Source organism: Phalacrocorax carbo, chromosome 29 (genome assembly GCF_963921805.1).
Source record: "Phalacrocorax carbo chromosome 29, bPhaCar2.1, whole genome shotgun sequence".
In the NCBI taxonomy this organism is placed as follows: Eukaryota; Metazoa; Chordata; class Aves; order Suliformes; family Phalacrocoracidae; genus Phalacrocorax; species Phalacrocorax carbo.
The window spans coordinates 718,378-741,009 of NC_087541.1; the positions used below are offsets into that span (position 1 = coordinate 718,378).

General features: G+C 71.0%; 2 protein-coding genes across 2 annotated transcripts; both read right to left on the reverse strand.

The window, feature by feature from the left end:
* Window positions 1-1,215: 1,215 nt before the first annotated feature.
* On the reverse strand, window positions 1,216-4,585 carry PRODH2 (proline dehydrogenase 2). The gene is given in 11 exon segments (XM_064475472.1): window positions 1,216-1,392; window positions 1,490-1,578; window positions 2,631-2,686; window positions 2,688-2,742; window positions 2,826-2,848; window positions 2,850-2,993; window positions 3,063-3,209; window positions 3,315-3,395; window positions 3,708-3,828; window positions 4,111-4,304; window positions 4,397-4,585. Coding segments are annotated over 11 exon segments (1,254 nt in total). The 5' UTR covers window positions 4,571-4,585; the 3' UTR covers window positions 1,216-1,222.
* A 95-nt stretch (window positions 4,586-4,680) lies between these two features.
* LOC135318302 (eukaryotic translation initiation factor 3 subunit C-like) lies at window positions 4,681-22,547 on the reverse strand. Its single transcript, XM_064475475.1, has 20 exons — window positions 22,460-22,547; window positions 19,855-19,965; window positions 19,708-19,773; window positions 19,434-19,623; window positions 18,275-18,400; window positions 17,504-17,555; window positions 16,221-16,330; window positions 16,008-16,135; window positions 15,763-15,907; window positions 15,583-15,686; window positions 15,368-15,509; window positions 13,737-13,862; window positions 11,325-11,418; window positions 10,836-11,230; window positions 7,473-7,848; window positions 6,205-6,364; window positions 5,375-5,440; window positions 5,204-5,291; window positions 4,958-5,120; window positions 4,681-4,873 (listed from the first exon to the last, which is right to left on the reverse strand). The coding sequence occupies exons 2-20, from the start codon at window positions 19,950-19,952 to the stop codon at window positions 4,788-4,790; spliced, it is 2,715 nt and encodes a 904-aa protein (XP_064331545.1). The 5' UTR covers window positions 19,953-19,965; window positions 22,460-22,547; the 3' UTR covers window positions 4,681-4,787.
* Window positions 22,548-22,632: the final 85 nt, after the last annotated feature.

Here is a 22,632-nt window from a genome sequence, read left to right on the forward strand (position 1 = left end):
CCCTTAGTCCCCGCCCCACCCCTCAAGCCACGCCCCCTTCCTTAAACCCGCCCACCTCTCCTCAAACCCCTCCCTCCCCTTAAAGCCCGCCCCAACCCCCCACATCTCCTCTCAAACCCCGCCCCCTCCCGCTTAGCCCCGCCCCCCGCCCCTTCCCGCCATTTTGGGGCGGGGGGAGGGCGGCGGCCGCCATTTTGTGCCCTGAGGCGCCGGCGGCCATTTTGTGCCCTGAGGCACCGGCGCCCCCCAAGAGCCGCGCCCGCGCGTGGAGCCTCCGCAGGTTTATTGGGGGGTCTCGGGGGGCTTGGGGTGTCGGGGGTATTGGGGCGGGTCGGGGGATTTGGGGGCGTCAGGGGGGTATTGGGGAGGTCTGGGGGGTTGGGGGTGTCGGGGGTATTGGGGCGGGTCGGGGGGATTTGGGGGGGTCAGGGGGGGATTTTGGGGGGTCTGGGGGGGCTTGGAGGTGTTGGGGGGTCTGGGGGGCTTGGGGGCGTCAGGGGGGGATTTGGGTGGTTGGGGGCGTCAGGGGGGGTATTGGGGAGGTCTGGGGGGGTTGGGGGTGTCAGGGGTGTCGGGGGGTCTGGGGGGGCTTGGGGGTGTCGGGGGGATTTGGGGGGTCTGGGGGGGCTGGGGGTGTCGGGTGGGTATTTGGGGGATTTGGGGTGGTTGGGGGTGTCAGGGGGGTATTTGGGGGTCTCGGGGGGGTCTGGGGGGGTTGGGGGTGTCAGGGGGTGTCGGGGGGGTCTGGGGGGTTGGGGGCGTCAGGGGGCTATTGGGGGGTCTGGGGGGGTTGGGGGGTCAGGGGGTGTCGGGGGAGGTCTGGGGGGGGGTGGGGGTGTCGGGGGGGGTCTCGGGGGGGTTGGGGGGGTGGGAGTGTCGGGGGGATGTCGGGGGGTTGGGGGTGTCGGGGGTATTGGGGGGTCTGGGGGGGTGGGGGTGTCGGGGGGGCTTCTGGGGGGTTGGGAGTGTCAGGGGGGTATTTGGGGGGGTGTCGGGGGGGTTGTGGGGTGCTGGGGGGGGTTGGGGCGTGTTGGGGGGGGGTCGGGGGGTTTCATGGGGGGTTTGGGGTGCCGGGGGGGGGTCGGGTGGGGGGTTTGGGCCAGGATTTTGGGGCAGGATTAGGGGGGGCTCCAGGCAGGTTCCGGAGGTGCTTCGGGGCGCTCCGTGGGGGTCCGGCCGCGCGTTCGGGCGGGTGGGTGGGTGTGTGTGGGGGGGGGGGGTCTCATGGCCGCCGCAGCAGGCGCCGCCGCAGCTCCTGGGCCAGCAGCCCCCGCTCCCGGCGGGCCCCCCCCAGCACCCCCCGGTTCTCCTGCGCCCGCCGCGCCAGGTAGGGCAGCGTCGCCTCCGCCGCCCCGTACGGCACCGACTTGTACACGGCGTAACCCCCTTCCCCTGCGCCCCCCGGACCCGTCACCCGAGGGCGGGGGTCCCGGCGGGGGTCCGGGGTGGGGGGGGGTCAGGGGTGGGGGGTCAGGGGGGGCCGCCCTACCCAGCGCCAGCGAGACGTGGTCGCACATGCCCAAGAGCTGCCCGAAGCAGACGCCGCCGCCTTGACGGGGGATCCCCAACTCCTCCATCCTAGCGGGGGATTTGGGGGGGGGGTTGGGGGGGATTTCGGGTGGGTTAAGGGGGATTTGAGGGGGTCAGGGGGGATTTGGGGCGGGTTAGGGGGGATTTGGGGGGGTTAAGGGGGATTTGAGGGGGTCAGGGGGGATTTGGCGCGGGTCAGGGGGGATTTGGGGCAGGTTAGGGGGGATTTGGGGCAGGTCAGGCGGGGATTTGGGGGGGGTTAGGGGGGATTTGGGGTGGGTCAGCGGGGTTTTAGGGGGGGTCAGGGGGGATTTGGGGGGGGTCAGGGGGATTTGGGGCAGGTTAGGGGGGATTTTGGGGGGGTCAGGGGGAATTTGGGGCATGTCAGGGGGATTTGGGCAGGTTAGGGGGGATTTGGGGCAGGTTAGGGGATTTGGAGGGGTCGGGGGGACTTAGGGGGGTTCGGGGGGGATTTGGGGCAGGTTAAGGGGATTTGGGGTGGGGTTAAGGGGGATTTGGGGCAGGTTAGGGGGGGATTTGGGGGGGGTTAGGGGAATTTGGGGCGGGTCAGGGGGATTTGGGGCAGGTCAGGGGGGATTTGGGGTGGGTTAAGATGAATTTGGGTCGGGTTAGGGGGATTTGGGTGGGGTTAAGATGGATTTGGGGGGGTCAGGGGGGATTTGGGGCGGGTTAAGGGGAATTAGGGGCAGGTCGGGGGGGGTTGGGGGGATTTGGGGCGGGTCAGGGGGGATTTGGTGGCGGGTCAGGGGGGATTTGGGGCGGGTCACGATGAATTTGGGGCGGGTCAGGGGGGGATTTGGGGGGTTCAGGGGGGATTTGGGGCGGGTCACGATGAATTTGGGGCGGGTCGGGGGGGTTGGGGGATTTGGGGCGGGTCAGGGGGGATTTGGGGCGGGTCACGATGAATTTGGGGCGGGTCGGGGGTGATTTGTTGCGGGTTAAGGGGAATTTGGGGCAGGTCGGGGGGGGTTGGGGGCACTTGGGGCGGGTCAGGGGGGGTTTGGGGGGTCTCAGGTGGGCTTTGGGGGTCCCCGGTGGAGACCTGGGGGCGGGGGGGGGGGTGTGGGGGACGCCCCCACCTCCGGGCGGCGCGCAGCACCGACGCCTCGTTGTGGGTGGCCACCATGACGCCCACGGGCCTCGCCCTCCCGCGCCGCCAGCGCCAGGGCCACCTCCAGGCACTCCCCATAGCTGCCGCGGGGGGCGGGGGGGGGGGGTCAGAGCGCCCCCAAACCCCCCCCTACGCACCCCCTACCCCTCTACAGGGGGGTCACCTGCGATGGGTGTCGTCCAAGGTGGGAGTGCACGGGGTCGGCGCCCCCCGTCCGGGCCGCCCGCCGCCGCTCCAGCTCCAGGTACGCCCCGCGCACCAGTTTGGCCCCGAAGCAGGCGCCGCGCCCTCGCGCCGCCGCCGCGTCCGCCGCCAGCCGCCTCCGCCCGTCCTGCCGGGGGGCGGGGTCCGGCTGAGCCCCGCCCCAGCCCCGCCCCAGCCCCGCCCCGCCCCGCCGTACCCGCAGGTAGGCTTGGTAGGTGTTCCAGACCCACGGCGACCCCCGGTTGTGCCGCGTCATCAAGGCCAAGGTCGCCAAGCTCAGCGCCGGGTTGACGTAGCTCTGCTCCGCGTCCACCAGCACCCTCACGCCGCGGCCGGCCGCGTGCTGCGGGGGCGCCCGCGTTGGCCCGGAGCCCCACACCCCGCCCCACGGCCCGCCCCACAGCCCGCCCCACGGCCCGCCCCACGGCCGCGCGTCCCCGCGGCTCACCCCGGCCACCGCCTCCAAGCGCCGGAGCGCGACCCCGAAGTGCCGGTTCTCCTCCGGCGTCAGGCAGGGGAAGGCGGGGGCCTGCGGCGGGATTTTTGAGGCGGTTTCGCCCCGTTTGACCACTTCGCGTCAAATTTAGGCGGGTTTTTTTTTTGTCTTGGGTGGGGCTTAACAAGGGGAGGGGCTAAAAATTCGGGGGGGGCGGGGCTAACCTTACCTCCCCCCCCATCACCGCCGCCACCCCTCTCGAGCGTCAGCTCGGCCGCCGGCTCCGCCAACCGCCGCGACACCTTCTCCTATGGGGCGGGATGTGGGGCGCCCTTGGTGGGGTCAGAGCCCCATAACCGCGCCCCACCCCCCCCCCTTTTGTTTAGGGGGCTGCCCCCAACTCACGCAGAGGCGGGCGCTCATCAGGGCCGTCACCTTCACCTGCATCATGGGGTGGGGGCCGGTGGCCGCCGCCAGCCCCACACATTCCAGCGCCGCCCCACAGTTGGCCTCGTACCACTCCTCCCTGACCCACATATATTGGGGGGGGGGGGGGAAGAAGTGGGGCGGGCGGCGTTCTTAAAGCCCCTCCCCCACCAAATCCCTGCGCCCCACGGACCCGCCTTTGCGCCCCACGGACCCGCCTTTGCGCCCCACGGACCCACCTTTGCACCCCACGGACCCGCCTTTGCGCCCCACGGACCCACCTTTGCACCCCACAGACCCGCCTTTGCTCCCCACGGACCTGCCTTTGCCCCCCACGGACCCGCCGTTGCTCCCCACGGACCCGCCTTTGCGCCCCACATACCCGTCTTTCTCCTGCCCCACGTCTTCCTCGGTGGGGACGGCCAACATGGGGCGCAGCCCCACGGCGCGCAGCCGCCCCGCCGCCGCCACCACCTCGTCGGGGGTCTCGCCCCCCACGAACTGCCCGTAGAAAGTCGCCCGCAACAGGCCGCCCCACAGCCGTGCTCCCAGGACCCGCCGCGAAACCGCCAGGATCTGGGTGGGGGGGGGGGGAGGAGGGGAGGCTCGGCGGCCGCCCCACGGCGCCGTGGGGCAGGGCTGTGGGGCGGGACGGGGGGGTTTCTCACCGCGCCGGCGTGCCGCACCAGCGGGGGGAAGGCGCAGAGCCGCAGCACCAGCAGCGCCCGCGCCAGCTCCCGCCCGCTCTTCAACCGAAACGCCCGCCCGTCCCCAAAATCCAAGGGCTTTCCCGGCGCCGTGGGGCGCCCCACGGCGGCCCCGCCGCCGGGCTCCTGCCCCATGGCGGCCGCTCAAAGGTCGCCGCTGCCCGCGGGGCGGCCCTTAAACCCTTCGCCCCTCCTCATCGTCACTCATTAACCCCCCCCCCCCCCTTTCCCCACGGCGAGGGGTCGGTGAGGCCGAACGGCTGCTTTATTGTAGCGGGGGGGGGGGAGGGGGGGGCGTGGCCGCCGCTGGGGCGTGGCCGCCGCTGGGGCGTGGCCGAATCCGGGGCGGGGCTCAGTAGTTGGAGCCGCGCTCCTGCTGGCGGTAGCCGCCGCGGCGCAGGTAGCCGCCGTCGCCCTTGCGGTAGCCGTCCTTCTGATCTGTGGGGCAGAGGAGAAAGCGGGTGAGGCGCGGGCCGGGGGCCGCGGGGCGGGGCCGGGGCGGGGCAGGGGCGTGGCACCGACCCCGGAAATAACCCCCGTAGGAGCCTTGTTTGTGGTCGAAGACCCTCTCGTTGTTCTCCACCAGGTTGCCCAGCTTCTCGGCCAGCTGCAGCGCCAGGTTCTGCTGCGCCGTCGGCTCCGTCCGGTGCATCATCACCGTCTGCGTCGGCTGGTCCAGGGACGCCTGCCCGGCGGGGGAGGGCGGGGCGCGGTGAGGCCCCGCCCCCCCGGCCCCGCCCGGCCCCGCCCTCCATCCCCCAGCCCCACCATCAGCTCCTCGTTGATGATCATTTTGCTGATGATGCTGTGAACCGTCGGCAGGTCCAGCTCGAACATCTCCGCCAGGATCTCCATGCTGGGGGGGGGCGGGGAGAGAAGGGGGAGGAGTCAAAGAGGCCCCGGCCCCGCCCCGCGCCCCGCCCCGGCCCCGCCCGTCACCTGATGGAGTCGTAGACGCTGCTGTAGGTGAAGAGGTACGTGCGCAGCGACTCCTCCTGGATCTTCCTGGCGGGGGGAGGCGCCACGTCGGCCCTCGGGGCTTCGCCTCCGCCCCACGGCGCTCCCCTCCTCCGCCCCACGGCGCTCCCCATCTCCGCCCCACGGCGCTCCCCTCCTGCCCCCCACGGCGCTCCCCTCCTGCCCCCCACGGCGCTCCCCTCCTGCCCCCCACGGCGCTCCCCTCCTCCGCCCCACGGCGCTCCCCTCCTGCCCCCCACGGCGCTCCCCTCCTCCGCCCCACAGTGCTCCCCTCCTGCCCCCCACGGCGCTCCCCTCCTCTGCCCCACGGCGCTCCCCCTCCCCACACATGGCGCTCCCCTCCCCACACACAGTGTTCCCCTCCTCCGCCCCACGGCGCTCCCCTCCTCCGCCCCACGGCGCTCCCCCTGCCCACACACGGCGCTCCCCTCCTCTGCCCCACGGCGCTCCCCCTCCCCACACATGGCGCTCCCCTCCCCACACACAGTGCTCCCCTCCCCCCACACGGCGCTCCCCTCCCCACACATCACTCCCCCTCCCCCCACGACCTTTCCCCTCCCCCCACGACCTTCCCCGTCCCCCCACAACCCTGCCCCTCCCCCCATTGCCTTGCCCCTCCCCCCACGACCTCCCCCCATGGCGCTCCCCTCCCCCCATGGCGCTCCCCTCCCCCCACGACCCTCCCCCTCCCCCCACGACCTTCCCCCTCCCCACACGACCTTCCCCTCCCCCCATGACCTCCCCCCACGGCCTTGCCCCTCCCCCCCCGCCCCCCGCCCCGCCCCACGGACCTGACCAGCATGGCTCGCACTTTATCGGCCTCGGGGAACAGGTCCCAGACTTTGCCGTTCATCTTGTCGTTGACGACGAAGCGGTGGCAGGAGCGCCAGTCCCCCGTCTTCATCGCCTTCGAGGCCGCCACCACGTGCTCCCGCATCGACTCCGGCGGCCCTGCGGGGGGCGGGGGTCAGCTGGGGGGCGGGGGGGCGGGGGGGGGGGATAAGGGGCCGTGGGGGGGGATAAGGGGGGAAAGGGGGTGTTGGGGGGGGATAAGGGGGGGAAAGGGGGCGTTGGGGGGGGATAAGGGGGGGAAAGGGGGTGTTTGGGGGGGGATAAGGGGGCGTTGGGGGGGGATAAGGGGGGGAAAGGGGGTGTTGGGGGGGGATAAGGGGGCGTTTGGGGGGGGGTAAGGGGGGAAAGGGGGTGTTGGGGGGGGATAAGGGGGGGAAAGGGGGTGTTGGGGGGGATAAGGGGGGGAAGGGGGGGATAAGGGGGGGATAAGGGGGGAAAGGGGGTGTTGGGGGGGATAACGGGGGGGATAAGGGGGGGATAAGGGGGGGGATGGGGGGGATGAGGGGGGGGATGAGGGGGGAATAAGGGGGGGGATAAGGGGGGGGATAAGGGGGGAGATGAGGGGGGGGATAAGGGGGGGATGGGGGCGATAAGGGGGGGATAAGGGGGGGATAAGGGGGGGATAAGGGGGGGATAAGGGGGGGGATGAGGGGGGGATAAGGGGGGGATAAGGGGGGGATAAGGGGGGGATAAGGGGGGGGATAAGGGGGGGATAAGGGGGGGATAAGGGGGGGATAAGGGGGGGATAAGGGGGGGATGAGGGGGGGGATAAGGGGGGGCTGGGGGGGATAAGGGGGGGATAAGGGGGGGCTGGGGGGGATAAGGGGGGGATAAGGGGGGATAAGGGGGGGATAAGGGGGGGCTGGGGGGGATAAGGGGGGGATAAGGGGGGGCTGGGGGGGATAAGGGGGGGATAAGGGGGGGATAAGGGGGGATAAGGGGGGGATAAGGGGGGGATAAGGGGGGGCTGGGGGGATAAGGGGGGGATAAGGGGGGATAAGGGGGGATAAGGGGGGGATAAGGGGGGGATAAGGGGGGGATAAGGGGGGGACGGGGCGGATAATGGGGTGGCACAAGGCGCGGGACGCGGTGGGGGGACGTGGCGGGGACACAAGGTGGGGGGGACGGGGTTGGGGGGGGGATGGGGGGCGGGGCACACGGGCGGGGCGGGGCGGGGTGTCTGCGCGCGCCCCCCGCCCGCCCGCACCCAGCAGGGGCTGGCGCTCGCCGACGCGCAGCTGGTGGTGGAACTGCTTGCTGATCATGCGGCGGCGGGCGTCGAACTCGTGGGCCGCCATGTAGGGGATCTCCAGCAGCATGGCCGCCACCAGGTAGACGCACTCCAGCAGCTCCAGGTTGACGTGCATGTGGAAGGGCACCTGCCGCCGCTTCTCCACCTTCTCCTGCTCGGCGTTGCGCTCCTGCAGGCTCCGCAGCAGCAGCCCCTGCCCCAGCAGCTCCTTGGCGCGCCCCGACGACTGGATGTCCAGCAGGGCGTTGTGCGCGTCCTTGATCAGCCCCTCGCGGAAGGCGCAGATCCCCAGCTGGACCATGGTGCGGTTGTAGAGGATCTGCGGGGGGGGTGGGGGGCTGTTATGGCTCCACGTGGGGGGGTTGGGGGGCTCAGGGTGGCCTGGGGGGAGGGGGGGGGCTGGGGGACACGGCGGGGGCAAGGCAAGGTGGTGGGGAAGGAACCCAACGGGCCTTGAAGGAACTCAACGGGTCTTGAGGGAACCCAATGGGCCTTGAGGGAACCCAACGGGTCTTGAAGGAACTCAACGGGCCTTGAGGGAACCCAACGGGCCTTGAGGGAACCCAACGGGTCTTGAAGGAACTCAACGGGTCTTGAAGGAACTCAACGGGCCTTGAGGGAACCCGACGGGCCTTGAGGGAACCCGACAGGCCTTGAAGGAACCCAACGGGCCTTGAGGGAACCCGACGGGCCTTGAGGGAACCCAACGGGCCTTGAGGGAACCCGACGGGCCTTGAGGGAACCCAACGGGCCTTGAGGGAACCCAACGGGCCTTGAGGGAACCCAACGGGCCTTGAGGGAACCCAACGGGCCTTGAGGGAACCCGACGGGCCTTGAAGGAACCCGACGGGCCTTGAGGGAACCCGACGGGCCTTGAGGGAACCCGACGGGCCTTGAGGGAACCCAACGGGCCTTGAGGGAACCCGACGGGCCTTGAGGGAACCCGACGGGCCTTGAGGGAACCCGACGGGCCTTGAGGGAACCCGACGGGCCTTGAGGGAACCCGACGGGCCTTGAGGGAACCCGACGGGCCTTGAGGGAACCCGACGGGCCTTGAGGGAACCCAACGGGCCTTGAGGGAACCCAACGGGTCTTGAGGGAACCCAACGGGCCTTGAGGGAACCCGACGGGCCTTGAGGGAACCCGACGGGCCTTGAGGGAACCCGACGGGTCTTGAGGGAACCCGACGGGCCTTGAGGGAACCCAACGGGTCTTGAGGGAACCCAACGGGCCTTGAGGGAACCCGACGGGCCTTGAGGGAACCCGACGGGCCTTGAGGGAACCCGACGGGCCTTGAGGGAACCCAACGGGTCTTGAGGGAACCCGACGGGCCTTGAGGGAACCCAACGGGCCTTGAGGGAACCCAACGGGCCTTGAGGGAACCCGACGGGCCTTGAGGGAACCCGACGGGCCTTGAGGGAACCCGACGGGCCTTGAGGGAACCCGACGGGCCTTGAGGGAACCCAACGGGCCTTGAGGGAACCCGACGGGCCTTGAGGGAACCCAACGGGCCTTGAGGGAACCCAACGGGCCTTGAGGGAACCCGACGGGCCTTGAGGGAACCCAACGGGCCTTGAAGGAACCCAACGGGTCTTGAGGGAACCCGACGGGCCTTGAGGGAACCCGACGGGCCTTGAGGGAACCCAACGGGCCTTGAGGGAACCCAACGGGCCTTGAGGGAACCCGACGGGCCTTGAGGGAACCCGACGGGCCTTGAGGGAACCCGACGGGCCTTGAGGGAACCCGACGGGTCTTGAGGGAACCCGACGGGCCTTGAGGGAACCCGACGGGCCTTGAGGGAACCCGACGGGCCTTGGGGGAACCCGACGGGTCTTGAGGGAACCCGACGGGCCTTGAGGGAACCCAACGGGTCTTGAGGGAACCCAACGGGCCTTGAGGGAACCCGACGGGCCTTGAGGGAACCCGACGGGCCTTGAGGGAACCCGACGGGCCTTGAGGGAACCCAACGGGTCTTGAGGGAACCCAACGGGCCTTGAGGGAACCCGACGAGCCTTGAGGGAACCCAACGGGCCTTGAGGGAACCCGACGGGCCTTGAAGGAACCCAACGGGCCTTGAGGGAACCCGACGGGCCTTGAGGGAACCCGACGGGCCTTGAGGGAACCCGACGGGCCTTGAGGGAACCCAACGGGCCTTGAAGGAACCCGACGGGCCTTGAGGGAACCCGACGGGCCTTGAGGGAACCCGACGGGCCTTGAGGGAACCCAACGGGCCTTGAGGGAACCCGACGGGCCTTGAAGGAACCCAACGGGCCTTGAGGGAACCCAACGGGCCTTGAAGGAACCCAACAGGCCTTGAGGGAACCCAACGGGCCTTGAGGGAACCCAACGGGCCTTGAGGGAACCCGACGGGCCTTGAGGGAACCCGACGGGCCTTGAGGGAACCCGACGGGCCTTGAGGGAACCCAATGGCTCCCCATGGGGGTCTGGGGGGCTCAGGGTGCTCTAGGGGGCCTTGGGGGGGTTCAGGGGGGTCCCTCGGGGCTCTCCATGGGGGGGTTTGGGGGGGCTCAGGGTGCCCTGGGGGGGGTTGGGAGGCACCAAACCACCCCAACATCCCCCCATAGGGACCCCGTAGGGACTTGTGGGTCCCAGAGACACCCCAATATCCCCCCCCCAGACACTCACAGGTCCCACATTCACCCCAGCATCCCTCCATAGTAACTTATGGGTCCCAGCTTCACCCCAATATCCCCCCCCAGACACTTGTGGGTCCCACAATCACCCCAGTATCCCCCCATAGGAACCCCATAAGGACATGTGGGTCCTAGAGACACCCCAATATCCCCCCATAGGAACCCCATTAGGACATGTGGGTCTCAGGGACGCCCCAATATCCCCCCATAGGGACCCCATAAGGACATGTGGCTCCCAGAGACACCCCAATATCCCCCCATAGGGACCCCATAAGGACATGTGGGTCCCAGGGGCATCCCAACATCCCCCCATAGGGACCCCATAAGGACTTATGGGTCCCAGGGACACCCCAATATCCCCCCATAGGGACCCTATAAGGACATGTGGGTCCCAGGGACACCCCAATATCCCCCCAATATCCCCCCGTAGTGACTTGTGGGTCCCAGGCACACCCCAATATCCCCCCATAGGGACCCCGTAGGGACTTGTGGGTCCCAGGGACGCCCCAATATCCCCCCAATATCCCCCCGTAGTGACTTGTGGGTCCCAGCTTCACCCCAACAACCCCCCCCCGCGCCCCACACCGACGCGACACACCATCTCCCCCCCCCCCCCGCGCCCCGCGCCGGGCGGCCGTGGGGCGGCCCCACCTGGACGGGGGGGGTCGGCGTGCTGGATGTTGTCCTGCAGGTGGGACATGAGCATGAGGTCGCGCGCCTGGTACCAGCGGCTGTGCAGGGCGTGGTGGTAGATGTGGCAGAGGATGGCGCAGGTGCGGATGCGGTCGGTGCGGTCCTTGGCGTAGATGTACTTGCAGAGGCGCTCCATGAGGGCGGCCGAGCCTTCCTCCTCCTCCTCCTCCTCCTCCCCCCCGCCCTCGGGGGCCCCCCGGGGGTCGCGGCGGCGGGCGCCGTAGTCGAACTTGTAGTAGGTGTGGAGGACGCGGCGCAGGTAGACGCGGCAGAGCTCCTCCGTCGTGCCCTTCTCCTGCAGGTACCGCTGGAGGCGGGCGACGATGGCGCACACCCGCGCCTCGTCCTTCAGGTGGTCCACGTACTCTGTGGGGCACGCGGACGCCGTGGGGCGGGGGCGGTTCCCCGCCGGCGCGACCCACGCCCGTGCCCCACTGCGTGCGTGCGCGCGCGGCCGGACCTTGCGAGTGGGGGTCGGTGTTTTGCATGATCTTGGTGAACTCCTCGTCCATGCGCTCGACCAGGGTGAGGATGCAGCCGCGCACGCGCAGGGGCTGGGGGGCGGCGGCGGGGGGTGTGACCCACGGCGGCCGGCGCGGACCCACGGCGGCCGGCGCGGACCCACGGCGGCCGGCGCGGACCCATGCGGGCTCCCACACGGACCCATAGGGGTTCCCACGGACCCATGGCAGCTCTTGTGGACCCGAAGGGGCTCCCCCACAGACCCACAGCGGCAGCCACGGACCCATGGGGGCACCCACAGACCCACAGCAGCACCCACGCGGACCCACGGGGGCTTCCCCACAGACCCATAGGGGCTCCCACAGACCCATAGGGGCTCCTCCACAGACCCACAGGGGCTCCCACAGACCCATAGGGGCTCCCCCACAGACCCACAGGGGCTCCCACAGACCCACAGGGGCTCCCACAGACCCATATGGGCTCCCCCACAGACCCATGGGGGCTCCCCCACAGACCCACAGCAGCAGCCACAGACCCATGGGGGCACCCACAGACCCATAGGGACTCCCCGACAGACCCACAGGGGCTCCCACAGACCCATATGGGCTCCCCCACAGACCCACAGGGGCTCCCACAGACCCATAGGGGCTCCCCCACAGACCCATAGGGGCTCCCCCACAGACCCATAGGAGCTCCCACAGACCCATAAGGGCTCTCCCACAGACCCACAGCAGCACCCACAGACCCACAGCGGCACCCACGTGGACCCACGGGGGCTCCCCCACAGACCCATAGGGGCTCCCACAGACCCATAAGGGCTCTCCCACGGACCCATAAGGGCTCTCCCACGGACCCACAGCGGCACCCACAGACCCAAGGTGGCACCCGCACAGACCCATAGGGGCTCCCACAGACCCACAGCAGCACCCACAGACCCACAGCAGCACCCACAGACCCACAGCAGCACCCGCACGGACCCACGGGGGCTCCCCCACAGACCCATAGGGGCTCCCACAGACCCATGGGGGCTCCCCCACAGACCCACAGCGGCACCCACAGACCCACAGCAGCACCCGCGCGGACCCACGGGGGCTCCCCCACAGACCCATAGAGGCTCCCGCACAGACCCATGGGGGCTCCCCACAGATCAATGGGGACACCCATGGACCTATAGGTGCTCCCTTGTGCCCAACAAGTGCCCCTCAGAGACCCCTCAGTGCCCCCCACGAACCCACAGGTGCTCCCTTGTACCCAACAAGTGCCCCCCAGAGACCCCTCAGTGCCCCCCACGGACCCACAGGTGCCCCCCAGAGACCCTCAGGTGCCCCCCAAGACCCACAGGTGCCCCCCCAAGACCCACAGGCGCCCCCCAGAGACCCTCAGGTGCCCCCCAAGACCCACAGGTGACCCCCCACGGACCCACAGGTGCCCCCCACAGACCCACAGGTGCCCCCCACGGACCCACAGGTGCCCCCCAAGACCCACAGGTGCCCCCCATGGACCCACAGGTGACCCCCACGGACCCACAGGTGACCCCCAAGACCCACAGGTGACCCCCACGGACCCACAGGTGCTCCCTTGTAGCCAACAAGTGCCCCCCAAGACCCACAGGCACCCCCCAGAGACCCACAGGCGCCCCCCAAGACCCACAGGTGACCCCCCAAGACCCACAGGCGCCCCCCAGAGACCCACAGGCGCCCCCCAGAGACCCTCAGGTGCCCCCCAAGACCCACAGGTGCCCCCCCAAGACCCACAGGCGCCCCCCAGAGACCCTCAGGTGCCCCCCAAGACCCACAGGTGACCCCCCACGGACCCACAGGTGCCCCCCACAGACCCACAGGTGCCCCCCACGGACCCACAGGTGCCCCCCAAGACCCACAGGTGTCCCCCACGGACCCACAGGTGACCCCCACGGACCCACAGGTGACCCCCAAGACCCACAGGTGCCCCCCACGGACCCACAGGCGCCCCCCAAGACCCACAGGTGACCCCCCAAGACCCACAGGCGCCCCCCAGAGACCCACAGGTGCCCCCCAAGACCCACAGGCGCCCCCCAGAGACCCTCAGGCACCCCCCAAGACCCACAGGTGACCCCCCAAGACCCACAGGCGACCCCCAGAGACCCACAGGTGGCCCCCCAAGACCCACAGGTGGCCCCCACAGACCCATAAGTGCCCCCCACAGACCCATAGGTGACCCCCAGAGACCCATAGGCGCCCCCCAAGACCCACAGGTGACCCCCCAAGACCCACAGGCGACCCCCAGAGACCCACACGTGCCCCACCCCAGCCCCACAATTACCTCCCAACACTCCCCCCTCCTGCCCCGAGCCCCGCCCCGCCGAGCCCCGCCCCGCCGAGCCCCGCCCCCGGGCCCCGCCCCGCCGAGCCCCGCCCCCCGCCCCGCCCACCTGCTCGGGGTTGGACAGGTTCTCCGACTCCTCCACGATGTTCTCCCCGATGAAGATCTCGGGGTGGGCGAAGAGGACGTCGAGCAGCTCCTCGATGCAGCCCAGGCACTTCTGCCACATCTCCGGCTGCCCCACGGCGCCGCCGTCAGACCCACGGCGCCCCACGGCCGCCTCGCGGCGCCCCACGCTGCCCCACGGCGCCGCTCTCAGACCCACGGTGCCCCGCAGTCACCCACAAAGACCCACAGAGACCCCCAGAGACCCACGCTGACCCAGTGACCCACAGCAACCCAGCGACCCCCAGCAGCCCCCAGAGACCCACAGCTGCCCCATAGTGAATCACAGCAACCCCCAGTGACCCCCAGTGGCGCCCAGAGACCCACGGCACCCCACAGCGACCCACAGTAACCCAGTGACCCACGGCAACCCACAGCAACCCAGTGACCTACGGCGACCCATAGTGACCCCCAGAGCGACCCCCAGAGACCCCCAGTGCCCCACGGAGACCCAGCGACCCCCAGATGCCCCATAGTGAATCACAGCAACCCCCAGTGACCCCCAGTGGCGCCCAGAGACCCACGGCACCCCACAGTGACCCACAGTAACCCAGTGACCCACGGCAACCCACAGCAACCCAGTGACCTACGGCGACCCATAGTGACCCCCAGAGCGACCCCTAGAGACCCCCAGAGACCCCCAGTGCCCCACGGAGACCCAGCGACCCCCAGATGCCCCACAGTGATTCACATCGACCCCCAGTGATCCGCAGAGACCCCCAGTGACCCCCACAGACCCCCAGCGCCCCACAATGACCCAGTGACCCACAGCGACCCGCAGCAACCCAGTGATCCACAGCGACCCCCAGCGACCCCCACAGCGACCTCCAGTGCCCCACAGAGACCCAGTGATCCACACCGACCCACAGCGACCCCTAGAGCAACCCCCAGAGACCCCCAGCCATCCAGAGTGGCCCACAGCGACCCCCAGAGACCCCCAGCGCCCCACAGTGACCCAGTGACCCACGGCAACCCACAGTGACCCCCAGAGTGACCCCCAGAGACCCCCAGCCATCCAAAGTGACCCACAGCAACCCCCAGAGACATCCAGTGCCCCATGGACACCCAGTGACCCACAGCGACCCACAGTGACCCCAGAGTGGCCCCCACAGACTCCCAGCCATCCAGAGTGACCCACAGCGACCCACAGCGACCCCTAGAGCGACCCCCAAAGACCCCCAGCCATCCAGAGTGACCCACAGCGACCCCCACAGACCCCCAGTGCCCCACAGAGACCCAGTGACCCACAGTGACCCCCAGAGTGACCCCCAGAGACCCCCAGCCATCCAGAGTGACCCACAGCGACCCCCACAGACCCCCAGTGCCCCACGGACACCCAGTGACCCACAGTGACCCACAGTGACCCCTAGAGCGACCCCCAAAGACCCCCAGCCATCCAGGGTGACCCACAGCGACCCCCAGAGACCCCCAGTGCCCCACGGAGACCCAGTGACCCACAGCGACCCAGTGATCCACAGCGACCCAGTGATCCACAGCGACCCACAGCACCCCACAGCGCCCCAGGGACCGACAACAACCCGGAGAGGCCCCCCGCGCCCCACGGCCGCCCCACACCTTCATGTAGGTGGCCAGGTTGGGGTTGTAGTCGTAGAGCGACGCGATGATGTTGAACTTGATCTTGACCTCCAGCGCCACGCCCAGCCCGTTCTCGGCGGCGATGCCCACCAGCAGCTGCAGCAGCTCGATCTGCGCCGCCCTGCGGGGCGGGGCCGGGCGTCAGGGCCACGCCCGGCCCCGCCCCGCCCCGCCCCCCCCGCCCCGCCCCTCACCGGTCCGTGCCCTTCTTCCCCCGCGCCTGCAGGATCTCGTTGAGCTTCTTCACCACGGCGGCGTGGTCGATCTCCGTCCCCTTGGCGAACATCTTGGGCTTCTCCTGCGCGCCCCACGCCTCGCTTAGGGGGCGCCGCCCCACGGCCCCGCCCCCCCCCGCCGCCGCCACGCCCCCTCACCTTGACCAGCGGGACCCCGCCCTTGACCTTCTCCCACTCGCCTTCGCCGTCCTCCTCCTCCTCCTCGTAGCGGCGGCTCTTGCGGTCGTGCTTCTTCTTCGCCTTCTCCTCCCGCTTCTTCTCCCCGCCCTTCTTCTCCTCCTCCCTGCCGGGGGGCGGCCCCACAGCTTGGGGGGCGGCCCCACAGCTTGGGGGGCGGCGCCGCGGCCCCCCCCCCGCCCCACACTTATGGGGCGCCCCCTTACTTCTTCAGGAACTTGGAGGCCAACGAGGTGTATTTGCCTTCGTCCTCGTCCGACTCCGAGTCCGTGTCCGAGTCCGAGGAGCCCCAATCTTCGTCGTCGTCCGACTCCTCCTCCTCCTCCTCCTCCGCCTGCCCGGGGGGGGGTGGGGGGCGCTTAGGGGGTGCCCCACGGCGCCGCCCCTCCCCCCCGCCGCCCCTCCTCCCCCCCCCCCACCTCCGCCTTCTTGAGGAAGCGCCCGCGCCCGTCGCCCTCCTTCTTCCTGAGGAAGGCGCCGACGCCCTCCTCATCCTCCTCCGACGAGGCCGACGAGGAAGAGGTGGAGCCTGCGGGGGGGGCGGGGCCGGGTCAAGCCCCTCCCACCCGCCCCACACATCCCCTGCCCCACATCATCCCCCTCCCGGCCCCACACATCCCCTGCCCCACATCATCCCCCTCCCGGCCCCAAACATCCCCTGCCCCACATCATACCCCTCCCGGCTCCACACATCCCCTGCCCCACATCATCTCCCTCCCGGCCCCAAACATCCCCTGCCCCACATCATACCCCTCCCGGCCCCACACATCCCCTGCCCCACATCATCCTCCTCCTGGCCCCACACATCCCCTGCCCCACATCATACCTTTCCGGGACCCACACATCCTCTGCCCCACATCATCCCCCTCCCGGCCCCAAACATCCCCTGCCCCACATCATCCCCCTCCCGGCCCCAAACATCCCCTGCCCCACATCATCCCCCTCCCGGCCCCACACATCCCCTGCCCCACATCACCCCCCTCCCGGCCCCAAACATCCCCTGCCCCACATCATACCCCTCCCGGCCCCACACATCCCCTGCCCCACATCATTCCCCTCCCGGCCCCACACATCCCCTGCCCCACATCATTCCCCTCCCGGCCCCAAACATCCCCTGCCCCACATCATACCCCTCCCAGCCTCACACATTCCTCCCAGCCCCACATCATCCCCCTCCTGGCCCCACACATGCCCAGCCCCATAGATCCCTCCCCCCCGCCCCACACATCTCTCCCAGCCCCACACATCCCCTGCCTCATATCATCCCTCTCCCGGCCCCACACACCCCCCACCCCACACGTCCCCCCCAGCCCCACACGTCCCCCCCTAGCCCCACACATCCCCCCCTAGCCCCACACGTCCCCCACCCCACACATCCCCCCCAGCCCCACATGTCCCACCCCAGCCCCATACATCCCCCACCCCACACAACCCCCCCAGCCCCACATGCCCCCCCAGCCCCACATGTCCCACCCCCGCCCCATAGATCCCCCACCCCACACATCCCCCCCACCCCACACATCCCCCCCAGCCCCACATGCCCCCCCCAGCCCCGCATGTCCCACCCCCGCCCCATAGATCCCCCACCCCACACATCCCCCCCACCCCACAAATCCCCCCCAGCCCCACATGCCCCCCCCAGCCCCGCATGTCCCACCCCTGCCCCATAGATCCCCCACCCCACACATCCCCCCCCCCTCACCCTCCGAGTCGCGGCTCTTTTTCTCCTCGTCTTCGTCCGACTGCTCCGGGTTCTGCCGGGCGGCGCCGCCGTGGGGGGAGGAACCGCTGCCCCCGCCCCACGCCTGCCCCACAGCCTGCCCCACGGCCTGCCCCACACCTGCGCCATGGCCTGCCCCATGGCCTGCCCTACACCTGCGCCATGGCCTGCCCCACAGCCTGCCCCACACCTGCGCCATGGCCTGCCCCACAGCCTGCCCCACACCTGCGCCACGGCCTGCCCCACAGCCTGCCCCACACCTGCCCCATAACCTGCCCCGTGGCCTACTCCGCAGTCTGCCCCATAGCCCTACCTCACGGCCTGCCCCATAGATCTGCTCCGCAGCCTGCTCCACACCCTGCCCCGCAGCTATCCCAGTGCCCTGCCCCACACCAACCCCGCACCTGCCCCATGGTCTGCCCCAGAAGCCTGCCCCACAGCATCCCCCACTCTCTGCGCTACCCCCTGCCCCACCCCCCGCCCCACACGCTGCACCACACCCCACCCCCTACGCCACTTCCTACTCCATAACCTCCCCCACCCCCCGCCCCCTGGCCTGCCCCACATCTACCCCACCCTCCGCCCCACCCCCTGCCCTATTGCTGCCCCACGCCCCGCCTCATGCCCCGCCCCAGCACCCACCCCCCGCCCCAGCCCCTGCTCCACCGCCCGCCCCCCGCCCCCCACCCCCCGCCCCGCGCGCCCCCCGCCCCACACCCCGCCCCACACCCCGCCCCACAGCCCGCCCCACACCTGCCGGTAGCTGGCGATGGCGGCCTCGTAGGCGCGGTTGTACTTGCGCAGCTTCTGCCGGAGGGTGCCCAGCGCCTTCGCGTTGTTCTTGTTCATCCGCTTCTTCCCCTCCTTGTCCTCCCACAGCTGCGGCCACGCCCCGTCACGCCCCGCCCCCGGCCACGCCCCCTCGGCCCCGCCCCCCCCGGGCCCGCCCCAGCCCCCCGCCCCACCATCGCCCCCCGCCCCGCGGCACCACCCGTGGTCCCGCCAGCACCCCCTGCCAACAGACCCGCCCCACAGCGCCCCACGGCGCCGCCCTATGGCCCCACCCCACACCGCCCCACAGCCCCACCCCATGTCCCCACCCCACAGCCCCACCCCACACTGCCCCACAGCCCCTCCCCATGTCCCCACCCCACAGCCCTGCCGTATGTCCCCACCCCATGTCCTCGCCCCCACAACCCCGCCCCACACCCCCACCCCACGTCCCCACCCCATGTCCCTGCCACACAGCCCTGCCCCACAGCCCCACCCCATGTCCCCGACCCACACTGCCCCACAGCCCCACCCTGTGTCCCCACCCCACAGCTCCACCCTATGTCCCCACCCCACAGCCCCACCCCATGTCCCCACCCCACAGCCCCACCCCACACCACCCCACAGCCCCACCCTGTGTCCCCACCCCATGTCCCCACCCCATGTCCCCGCCCCACAGCCCTGCCCCGCAGCCCCACCCCATGTCCCCGACCTACACTGCCCCACAGCCCCACCCTGTGTCCCCACCCCACAGCCCCACCCCATGTCCCCGCCCCATGTCTCTGCCCCACAGCCCCACCCCACGTCCCCACCCCATGTCCCCGCCCCATGTCCCCACCCCATGTCCCCGCCCCACAGCCCCACCCTGTGTCCCCACCCCACAGCCCCACCCTGTGTCCCCACCCCACAGCCCCACCCCATGTCCCCGCCCCATGTCTCTGCCCCACAGCCCCACCCCACGTCCCCACCCCATGTCCCCGCCCCATGTCCCCACCCCACAGCCCCACCCCATGTCCCCGCCCCACATCCCCGCCCCACAGCCCCACCCCGTGTCCCCACCCCACATCCCCGCCCCACAGCCCCGCCCCACGTCCCCGCCCCACAGCCCCGCCCCACAGCCCCGCCCCGCGGCCCCGCCCACCTCGTTGAGGTAGTCCTCCAGGTCGGCCAGGATGCGGGCGTAGAAGCGGGGCACGCCCTCGCGGTCGACCACGCCCCGCCCCTTCCCGTAGGCGCGGCCCAGCAGCTCGAACTCCTCCAGGCACTTGGTGACGTCGCGGATCTTCATCGCGTTGCGGATCGTCTTGATCAGGTTGTTCAGCTCCTCGAAGCTGCGGCGGGGGGCGGGGCCGGTGGGCGGGGCCCTGCCACGCCCCTCCCGGCCCCGCCCCGCGCCCCGGGCCCCGCCCGCTCACCGCTTGTCCTTGGCGCTTCGCACCACCCGCTTCGTGTCTTCCTCGTCCTCGCTCAGCAGCAGCGGCCTGCGGGGGTGTGGGGTGTGGGTGGGGCGGCCGCGCCCCCCCCGGCCCCGCCCCGCGCCCCGCCCCGGCCCCGCCCCTCACTTGCTGTAGTTGCCGCCCGCCGGTTTGGCCGTTAATTCGTCGCCCGAAACGGACGATTCCGATTCGCTGTCGGAGCCGGTGGTGAAGAATCGCGACATGGCGGGGGCGGGGCTGGGGGGGGAGGGCGGGGTCAGACCCACGGCGGGGCGGGGTCAGACCCACGGCGCGGGGCGCTGTGCCTGGGCGCTCTGGGGCGCTGCCCCGCGGATCCCGTCCCTCTCCCAGAGATCCGCCTGCCCCACGGATCTCGCTGCCCCACGGATCCGCCTGTCCCACGGATCCGCCTGCCCCACAGATCCACCTGCCCCACGGATCCGCCTGCCCCACGGATCTCGCTGCCCCACGGATCTGCCTGCCCCACGGATCCGCCTGCCCCACGGATCCGCCTGCCCCACAGATTCCACTGCCCCACGGACCCACCTGCCCCATACCTCCCCCTGCCCCACGGATCTCGCTGCCCCACACATCCCCCCCAGCCCCATGGATTCACCCAGAACTCCCCTGGCCCCACATATGCGTTGGCCCCATAGATTTGCTAAGTCCATGGGTCCACCTGCCCCACGGATCCGCCTGCCCCACAGATCTCACTGACCCACTGATCTGCCTGCCCCACGGATCTCACTGCCCCACGGATCCGCCTGCCCCACGGATCCGCCTGCCCCACAGATCTCGCTGCCCCACAGATCTCGCTGCCCCACGGATCCGCCTGCCCCATGGATCTCCCTGCCCCACAGCTCCCCCCTAGCCCTACACATCCCCCCCAGCCCCATGGATTCACTCAGAACTCCCCCGGCCCCACATATGCGTTGGCCCCATAGATTTGTTAACTCCATGGGTCCACCTGCCCCACGGATCTGCCTGCCCCACAGATCTCACTGCCCCACAGATCTCACTGCCCCACAGCTGCCTCAGCCCCACAGACCCACCTACCCCATAGCTCCCCCTACCCCACGGATCTCCCTGCCCCATAGCTCCCCCCCAGCCCCACACACCCCCCCCAGCCCCATGGATTCACTCAGCACTCCCCCGGCCTCACACATGCGTTGGCCCCATAGATTTGTTAACTCCATGGGTCCACCTACCCCACGGATCCGCCTGCCCCTCAGCCCCCCCAGCCCCATAGCTCCACTTGCCCCATGGATCTGCCTGCCCCACGGATCTGCCTGCCCCACAGCTCCTCCTGCCCCACCGCTCCCCCACAGCCCCATGGATTCACCAGGAACTGCCCCAGCCCCACAGATCTGTTGGCCCCATAAGTTTGTCAGCTCCATGGTTCCACCTGCCCCATGGATTGGATCTGCCTGCCCTCCAGATCCTCCAGCCCCATAGCTCCCCCAGCCCCACAGATCCATTGCCCCATAGATTTGCTAGCCCCATGGACCTGCCTGCCCCACAGCTCTGCCTGCCCCACAAATTTGCTGCCTCACAAATGCACCTGCCCCACAATTCCCGCAGCCCCACAGCTCCACCTCCCCCGGCCCCACGGATCCGGTCCCCCCCGGCTCCCTTGGCCCCACGGATCCGCCCCCCCCCCCCCCGGCTCACTCGGCCCCACAGATCCGCCCCCCCCCTCCAGCTCCCTCGGCCCCACAGATCCGCCCCCCCCCCCCCAGCTCCCTCGGCCCCACGGATCCGCCCCCCCCCGGCTCCCTCGGCCCCCCGGATCCGGCTCCCCCGGCTCCCTCGGCCCCACAGATCCGGCCCCCCCAGCTCCCTCGGCCCCACAGATCCGCCCCCCTGGCTCCCTCGGCCCCACAGATCCGCCCCCCGGCTCCCTCGGCCCCACATATCCACCCCCCTGGCTCCCTCGGCCCCACAGATCCGCCCCCCGGCTCCCTCGGCCCCACATATCCACCCCCCCGGCTCCCTCGGCCCCACGGATCCGCCCCCCCCCGGCTCACTCGGCCCCACAGATCCGCCCCCCCCCCGGCTCCCTCGGTCCCACATATCCACCCCCCTGGCTCCCTCGGCCCCACAGATCCGCCCCCCGGCTCCCTCGGCCCCACAGATCCGCCCCCCCCCGGCTCCCTCGGCCCCACAGATCCGCCCCCCCCGGCCCCACAGATCCGCCCCCCCCCGGCTCACTCGGCCCCACAGATCCGCCCCCCCCGGCTCACTCGGCCCCACGGATCCAACCCCCCCGGCTCACTCGGCCCCACATATCCACCCCCCCGGCTCCCTCGGCCCCACGGATCCGCCCCCCCCGGCTCCCTCGGCCCCACAGATCCGCCCCCCCCCGGCTCACTCGGCCCCACAGATCCACCCCCCCCGGCTCACTCGGCCCCACAGATCCACCCCCCCCGGCTCCCTCGGCCCCACGGATCCGCCCCCCCCGGCTCCCTCGGCCCCACAGATCCCCCCTCAGCCCCACAGATCCGGCCCCCCCCGACTCCCTCGGCCCCACAGATCCAACCCCCCCCGGCTCCCTCGGCCCCACAGATCCACCCCCACCCGGCTCCCTCGGCCCCACGGATCCCCATCGCCCCCACGGATCCCACCCAGCCCCACGGATCCGCCCCCCGCCGGCTCCCTCGGCCCCACAGATCCCCCTCAGCCCCACAGATCCCCCCCAGCCCCACAGATTCCCCCCCCCCCGCACTCGCACGCGGACGCTGCGACACTCGCGGGTTCTGGGCCGCGACCGGAAGGCGGCTGCGCGCGGAAGTGACGTCACGGCCCCGCCCCCAGCGCGGAGGCCGATGGGAAACCGAGCCCGAGCGGTGCCGCCTCCCCCGGAAGCCCCGCCCCCCAAGCCCCGCCCCCCGGAGTCAGCAGCCA